The 8,901-nt window shown below is 42.5% G+C and overlaps 1 protein-coding gene across 1 annotated transcript in view; it reads left to right on the plus strand.

Moving 5' to 3' along the window:
• Window positions 1–5,151, plus strand: part of Igbp1 (immunoglobulin binding protein 1) — a 21,293-nt gene extending 16,142 nt beyond the window's left edge. The window contains exon 6 of the mRNA XM_021153231.1: window positions 4,704–5,151. Within this exon, the coding sequence (XP_021008890.1) occupies window positions 4,704–4,852 (149 nt within the window). The 3' untranslated portion in view covers window positions 4,853–5,151. The remainder of the gene's footprint in view (window positions 1–4,703) is intronic.
• The last annotated feature ends 3,750 nt before the right edge of the window (window positions 5,152–8,901 follow it).

An 8,901-nucleotide genomic window follows, 5' to 3' on the forward strand; every position in this document is an offset into this window, starting at 1 on the left:
CCTGGCTGTCCTGGAACTCACTTTGTAGACCAGGCTGGCCTTGAACTCAGAAATCCGCCTGCCTCTGCCTCCCGAGTGCTGGGATTAAAGGTGTGTGCCACGATGCCCGGCTTTAAATATTTTTTTAAAGCACGGAAAAGTATAAACTAAAGCTGATAAAGAGGATTTGGGATAAAATGACAAATATTAAAGACAGATTTAAACAGCATATTCCTGAAAAATTCATCCAGAACAAGTAAGACTAGACAGCCAGGGCTATACAGAGAAACCCTGTCTCAAAAAAACAAAAAGAAAAAAAATCAATTAAATATCATAGGCATCTCAACATTTGTAAGTTAAAAAAAAAAGTCTTAGCCTGCCTATGAACCGTGACATACTCCATGCTATGAGAAAATAAAGTAGCAAATACTTATGATCCTCAGAGAGGAAAAATAGGAGCCCAGACAGTGCAAGCGTTTGAAACGCTGATGAAAAGCGTTTGAATATAAAGGCTTTCAATGGTTTTCAAAACCCAGAAACTCTAATTCCATGATTCCCTCCCTGAAGAATGTTCTAGAAAATGAGATTGAGACCACTGCCATAGTGAGAGACATTGGTGGTGACTGGGAACAGTTATTGGTAGCACCAAGCCTGAATGAGAGTTAAGAGGGAATAAACGTGTAATACTCATAGGCTTGGATAATGTGTATATACAGGGCAAGCAGTCCTTAAAATGAGGAAATAAGAAAAGTCTATGCAAAGAGCTTTAACAGTTCTCAGTGATTATGTTGGTCGTGGCATTAGTGTAATTATTCAAAGCTGTAAGATACAAGGAAGTGTCATGGAGCAACTGTCCTGTATTCGTAGTCTGTCCTCTCTCTCTGAGGACAAGGACAAGAACACAAGGTAACAAGGGTAACAGCACAGCTGCAACTTAAAAGAGTTTCTAAGGAAGTAACAGCAATCCTGTGTCCCTAATACGAACATATGAAAGCATGTATGTCACAATAAACGCAGCAGAGACCTTTGCTTCAGCCACTGAAAAGAATAGAAACAAGGAGAAGCGTAGGAATAAGTATACCTACTAGCCTAAATTGCAGCATTGAAATACCATTTCCAGTCTGGCCTGTAATTCTAGCATTCTGTAATTCTAGCTCTGACACAGGCCAAAGCCAGCCTGGTCTACTCAGTGGGATACTGTCAAAAACAAGAAAAAAAAAAAAAACAAAAACCATTCCTATCAAGACAAAACAGACTATCTTCGAGAAAAAGCCTTTGTAATTCTGCAGAGAAATAGTTCCCAGAAACTTAGATCATGTGCTGAGAAAGATTGGGAAATTTTCGTTTTCACTAGTCAGTGCGGCTTCAGAAAAAAAGAACTAGAGATCAGGAATGGAGGTAAAGTTTCGACTTACTATGTGTAGTACCCTCTTATTTAGCCACACCCCCAGGGACGCATGAAGGAAATGCAGTTTGCACCTGCTCAGCGTTTCTGAAGCTTTGGACTCAGTCTCTAGTACCCCCCCCACACACACAAAAGCCAAGTCTAAGTAGCATAAGTGCATCTGACTACCAAACCTTTACCAGTATTTATACTGAATTCTTAATTGACATAGAAAAATGGTACAAACTTAGGGGTATCATTCAGTGTTTCAGTGTACATATATATTGTATAAAGCTTTCAAATCAGGATAAGCATAGCTGTCTACACAAACATAATTTCACTTAATTAAAAAAAAATAAAAATAGACATACCATATGATCTAGCAGTCCCACCACTGGGCAGATATCCAAAAGAAAGTATTCAGAATTCTTTTAGCTTTTCCCTTCTCTTTTTGTGGTTGTAGGGATGGAACCTCGGCCTTCACATATGCTAGATAACCACTCTACACTGAGCTTAATGCCCAGGCCTCCTCTAGCTTTTATTAGTATATTATTATTTAAGGTTACATTTCTGTGCAATAGAATACCAGGATTTTCTTCCAACTTAACTATAACATAATACCCATTGACCATCCTTTTATCCATCCCTCCCTCTCCCATACTCTTTCCAGCCTCTAGGTAACCACTATTCTATCCTCAACTTCTATTCTGACAACCTCCTCTTAGATCCTATGTCTCAGTAAGACCATGCGGTACCCCCCTTTCTATGCCTGCTTTATTTCACTTAATGCTCTCCAGTTGCATCCATGTCGTCTCAAATGACAAGATGCTCATCCAGTCTCTGCATAGTGTTCCTTTATGTATTTTAACACATTGTCTTTATCCATTCTTCAGAAGATAGACACTTAAGTTGATTGCATTTTTTTACGCTGTGAGTGAGCATGAGAGTGCAAAAGTCTCCTTGACAGACTAGTATCATTTCTTTTGGATATTTGCTTAGTGGCAGGATTGCTAGATCCTGTGGCACTTCTGGTTTCCTTTTTAAGTGACTTCCACACTGTTTGGCCCAGTGAGTATGCTAGTTGATAACCCCACCAACAATGTACCATGGTTCGTTTTACTCACATTTCTTTCTAGAACTTAGTTTTTCCAAAACATTTTTTGTAATAAGCATTCTAGCTGAAAGTCTTATACTTTTGGTTGATGGCTCCCTAATAACTAGTAATGCTAACTATTTCTTCATATATTTATTGGTCATTTGTATGTCTTCTTTTAGAGAAATGTCTACTTGAGTCTAGTCCCCGTTTTTAAATTAGATTATTTGGACGGTTTGGTTTTGTATTTTTACTATTGAGTTTTCAGAGTTCCTTCTATAGTCTGGATATATATCCCTAATTAGATGAAGACTTTTCTCCAAACCTGTAGGTTGTCTCTATACTGTTGATCATTTCTTTTGCTGTACAGAACTTTTTTGTTATAGTTTGAGGTAGTCCCATTTGTCTATTTTTGGGTTTGTTTCCAGTGCTTTGGGGGTCTGATCCAAAAAGGCTCAGCTGGTAAAGACCTTTGCCATCCAAGACTGTAAGCTTCTGGGTTGAATCACCAGAACCTACATGGTGGGGAGAAAGAAACACCCCCACCCCACAAGCACACTAAATAAACAAACAAATATAAAAACAAAGACATCAATTTTAAGATTTCGGCCTCTCCCAGTATCTAAAGTGATTTTGCCTATGTTTTCTTCCAGTAATTTAATATTTTAAGTCTGATATTTAACTGTTTCCAGTAGATCTTTGTAACTAAAAGTACAGGTCGAGTTTCATTCTTCTGCTTGTAGACAGCCATTTCCCCACACACACCGTTTACTGAAAAGACTATTAACCACATGTGTTCCCAGCTTCTTGGTTGAAGATCTGCTGGCCATAGCTTCTTAAATTTGCTTTTAGGATCTCTTATTTCATTCTTTCAGTCTGTGTATCTGTTTTTAGGTCATTACCATGCTGACTTAGGTGTGTGTGTCGGGGGGGGGGGTGTATTATATGTAGTTATTTGGATATGCTCCTAAACAGCAGAGGCCAGAGATTGATATCAGGCATCAAGTGTCTTCTCCGATTAGTCTCTACTTTTTGAGACAAGAATCTCTTACTGAAACTTCAGCTCATCAAATTGGCTAGGCCAGCTTCCCAGTGAGCACCAGCGATCCGCCAGCCTCCACCTCCTCAGTCCTGGCAATGGGCTCCTGCGCTGCTGTGTCAGTGCTGGGGATCCGAACTCGTATCCTCATGCTTGTGCAGCTAGCACTTACTGACTAAGCTATCTCCCCAGCCCCACAGAAGGCATATTCTTCTCAGAAAAATTTGTGGGTGTTGTGTTATTGAAAGGTGAACTGAGACAAATGTGAAGAAGTTTATTTAAAGCAAATTCAAATTCCTGGAAAACTGGGGACCTGCAGTAATTACATTCCAAGTCTCGTTAAAAACTTATCAAAGAATGTAAAAATTATCAAAAAGCACACAAATCAAGTATCAGAGTGAATGACTGTGCATGGAACCATTTCTTTCATTTGATTCTCAGGCATGCTTGACAATGTAAGAATTCTGTGACATTAGCAAATTCAAGAAAAATAAATACATAGAAAGATTATGTGACTATAATAAAGAACACTGGGACTGGCAAGGTGACTTGCAATTAAAAGTACTCACTGCTCCTGCAGAAGACTCAGGTTCAGGTCCCAGTACCCATGTCTTGTCTCATACCAAATTGTAACTCTAGTTCCGGGCGATCTGATGGCCTCTTCTGTTCTCTGGGGGCTCCTGGTACTCATGAAACTCTTACAAACATACATATACCTAATTTCTTTAATCTTAAAAAAAATGAATAAAGCAAATTAGTAATGAAATAAGTCACCTGCAATGCCATATCCTTGGAAATTTATAAAGCACGTATTTTTTTTTAACTTCAATGATTTTGGATTTCTAGTGTTTTTATTGTTACTTGTGGCTGAGGCGCGGCCTGTTTTCATTTGTTTGTGAGTTTGTTTTAATGAAGGGATTGTTGGTCATTTAGCAAGAGTGCTTTTCCAAAATAGAATCCATTTGTGGAGGGCACTTCTGTGATCTTGGCTTCTGTGAAAACTCCCAGCAGCATCTTTAGTTGCTATTATCGTGTAGCATGTGGTATCCTCTGCAGTGGGCATATCCTCCCTGTTTGTGCCATGCCTGGGCAGCTAGCTGTGCTCTGTTCTCAGTGCCTGTGCTTGCACTCAGAGCAAAGCCGAGCTCCTAACATCAGTTTGCGTTGCCTCGGTTTCATCTCTCCTTTTTCTCATTTTCCTATGTTAGCTGATTTCCAAAGAGCAGCTCAGCAGCAGGAAGATCAAGAGCAAAAGGATGAGGAGAGTGAGGAGAAAGCCTTGCACAGGATGCGAGAGTGGGACGACTGGAAGGACACCCATCCCAGGGGCTACGGCAACCGACAGAACATGGGCTAGTCATGCCAGAAGGCCAAAGGACAGCATGGTGCACACCTTCACACCAAGGACAACTTCAGGAGGGTGCAGTGAGGGCAGGCGTGTGGAGTCTTGCTTTGCATTTGATAGTGTCAAATAATTGCTTGTACCCTAGGTAATGACCAGTGGATTTCTGTTTGGCTTTATTAATCTCATCACAGTGTATTCTGATGTCTTAAGTGGTCAGAAAAGAGCACCAAGAAATGGATCTATATAACCAGTGAATTGATTCTCTTAAAAAGATAATAAACCCCCCTCTATTATGTGGGCCTATGTACAAATGTGGGTATCAGCTGGTTTTGTTGTCTACGGGGAGCCCCAGGTTTCAGCTGTGGGTCTCTTGAGTATCTGGAAATCCCTGTCATCTGCTGCCATTGTGAGCAGAATTGCCCAGCATTTGAATTGCCTAGACTTTCTCCTTCCCACTAGGTGTGCCATGATCCCTGTGAGCAATACCCATGCTATGAACTAATGCTTTAGAAGAGGAGATGAGGGAAGAGTTTCAGAAAGTAGAGCTATGACTGAAAGGATCCTTAAAGAATTAGTCTCATGAATATATTGACTCATCCAGTGATCTCCACAAAGGTAAAAGGAGGAGGCTCAGAAGTTCAAGGTCATCCTTAACTACATAATGAGTTCAAGGCCAACCTCAACTACATGAAACTCTAAGTAAATAAAAAGCCTCTGTTGTAAAAGTCCTACCTTCCTACCTACTTCTATCAGTGGCCAAGTAGAGAAGATGCTCTTAAGATGTATCCTTTTCCCTCACAGGAACTTTAGCCTAAGCCTTGAGATGAAAAACAGCCACCTCCAACACATGGGACGACCTTGTCTATGTGGCTCAGTGCTTGGCATGCCGGGAATGTATGCCTTTGCTGTTGGCCTGTTTAGTAAACTCCAGCTGATTAGATACGGAGATGTAGAGAAAAAGGAGGCACCCATGACACTGAAAGTGTCATGAAGCTTCCTGGGAGAGAGGGGTTGGTACCCTCTAAGGGCCGCCTATGATCTGCTGAGTTAGAGAACATCCTTTTGTTCTGTGACTCCAGTCCACTTTGGTTTCCTTTGAAGAGGAAGATGACTCAGCCCTCCTATTCTAGCTCCTGCAGTCTAGCTGAGGAGAAAGCTTTGCAGAGACTCAATTCCCTCTTGTTTATGGGGTGGGAAGTAGAGGGCTGTCAGGTGCTGAGGAGGAGGTTGTTTCGTGGGTGGTGACAGCAAGAAGGCTACCAATAATATATTTGTATACCGCCTAATAAAGGATCCGTCTCCCCCTCACACAGGCTCCTGAAACTGGTAGAGCATGGGTGAAATTTCCTACTGAGTTAGAAGCAGTGTTCTCAGCTCTCCTCCAGTGGTTGCCAGGCTACCTCTAGCCACAGCTTTTTTTTTTTCTCTCTGCCCTAAGAACCCCTCCCTGAACTTAATTTACAAACTGGCCCGCTTGGGTTAGCCCTTGGTCTGAGTCCTTTTAAGATTATACTTTCCACAATCTCCAACTTCATTACGTCTCTCAGCACATGGATACCCAAGAGGCAGACCACAAAAAGTGGGTTCTAATCCTGGCTTGGACAAGTGGAGCCTGTGCGAGTTCGTGTAGGGAAAACTCAAGTGTCTTTCTTCAGTGGCTATAGAGACATTGTCTCCTAGGTCTGGGATGATTAAGTATAACGTTAGGCAACTGAAGAATAAGACTTTCATGTTGGTATCAGATCCATGGCTGATCTGAGACTTCCCACTAAGAAGGGAAAGGAAATTGGCAAGTATGAGGCCTTAACTATGAGGCGCTTTCCCCACTATTTATTAACACCAAGGCCTTGCAGAAGCAGAAACTCTGTCCTTGTGCTACAGAGTGGGTTGGACCAAGCAGGGTTGTTTCCCCAAGCCTACCTTGCACCTCTCAGTTCCTTAGCCTTTTAGTCACATACCCAAGGCTGCTGCTTGGTGAGAACATCCTTAAAACGCCAGACGAAAACTACCACTTAAACACCACTGGAGCAGTACGGGCTCCTTCTCAGTTGACTCAGCAAAGAAAAGGTTCTGCCAGTTTCCCCGCCTCTACTCCCTCAGCTAAAGCCAGAGGGAGGTGGTGAGCAACCCATCTTCCTCCATTCTCCTCAGCACTATCTGCCTGATGGCTCACTGCTCAGAAACCAAAAAAGCACCACCTCTCTACTCCCACAAGAGCCAGGCTTTCCAGGGTCTCGGAGGCAGCTGCTTTGGGTGAATTCCAGGACCCAGAGCTTCTCTATGCTCTTGACAATAACAATACCGCATCTCTGTTCTGCTCATCATGCGCATGTATAAGTATGCCTGCATTTCTGTAATTATGCATATGCTGCTTTTCCAGGGTGGGGGGCTTGTTTGTTTTCCTTTATTCTCACATCCTGTCAAGCAAGATATATCTTCATTCTCCAGTGGAGGAAACTGTTCGAAAGATGAATCCGTGACTTAATCTCTGTCACACTGCTAAGCAAAGCATTGAAATGCATAAGGTGAGTGCAAGCATTTGCCCGCTGTGGCTCTCACAGAGAGTGCAGTTAGAGCTGTAAATGGTGGCCCAGTGCACTGTGCCACCTCTAATCCCAACACGGAGGAGGGTTTTAGGTTCAAAGCCAGCCTGGACTATGTAATGAGATCTAATTGGAAAAGGAAAATCCAGTGTGGTGGTACACAAGAATGATGCCAACACTCGGAAGTGGAGGCAGGGAGATCAGGGAATTCAAGGTTAGCCTTAGCTACATAGTCGGTTGAAGACAGCCTAGGCTACATAACACTGTCAAAAGGAAGAAAAACAAAAAGGTACTGAGAGAGGAAGATAAAGTAGGAAAGTAAAGGGAAAGGAAGAGAGGGAGCAAGGAGGGGCCGCTTTTATCTTTTCCTATTAGTATTAGTATCAGTACTGGGTAGCCTTGGGTTTCCAGATGGGTGCTGTCATTGCCAATGTTTCAAGCAGGTTTTCTTTCCAGGGCATTCCATTCTGGTGTGCTTTCTATTTTTGTACCTCTCAACTTCCTCTTGAGAAAGACAGAGGAGGAAGTAAAAGAAATGATTTACAACCTCAGATAGTGTGGGTTAGTTTCAGTTCTTGGGATTCTGTCACCTGGAGCAAACTGTTCAGTTTTGTCACTTAAAGCAACTTTAAAAGGAGGAACTTTTGAAACTAAAATCAGTTCTCTGTCCTCTGAATCCCAAAAGAGCCTCCTCCACTTCCTTTTGGCCTTGGGTTGGCCCATAGGCACAATTGGCACTTGCTACCCATCCCAGTGGGTCATCCTATAGCAATAATATTGTTACCGAGTTCTCCTTGCAAAAGAACACTCTCTAACACCTGCACACTGCTTCCCCGCATTCCTTTCTACCCACTGAGCCACGCTGCACTCAAGCAACCCTGAGGTTTTGAGATACAAGGAATTGTTTGGTTTGTGCTATGGTCCTTTCTTTAAAGGCTAGGTTCACTGTTGCCCAAGCTGCTCTCAAATCCCAGGTTAAAGTGATCCTCCTTGCCTCAGCCTCCAGAGGGCTAGAACTATGGGCACACGTCACCAGGCTAGGTTAAAGGTTTTTGGTTGGTTGGTTGGTTGGTTGGTTGGTTTGGTTTTTTGAGAAAGGGTTTCTCTGTATAGCCCTGGCTGTCCTGGAACTCACTTTGTAGACCAGGCTGGCCTCAAACTCAGAAATCCACCTGCCTCTGCCTCCTGAGTGCTGGGATTAAAGGTGTGTGCCACCACTGCCCGGCTGGTTGTGTGGTTTTTAAAGGGGGAGTTTGGATCTTGTAGAGATACGCCAGGAAATACGTGTAGATGGAATGAGATGATTCCTCATTGCTTCAATGTTTTCTCAATCTATCTTCTGCAGATCATCAGCAGCCAAAAGGTTTTTGACATGTTTGTGACATGATGTGTGTGTGTGTGCCAAAACAACAGTGAAAGGAAAAGATTCGAGGTAGTAGAATCTGAGAACTGAGCTTCTAAGTTACCTTTGACAGATATATGGAAAAGGATAATGAACAAAGACTTGGCTTTCAGACT

Source organism: Mus caroli, chromosome X, assembly GCF_900094665.2.
Source record: "Mus caroli chromosome X, CAROLI_EIJ_v1.1, whole genome shotgun sequence".
NCBI classification, from domain to species: domain Eukaryota; kingdom Metazoa; phylum Chordata; class Mammalia; order Rodentia; family Muridae; genus Mus; species Mus caroli.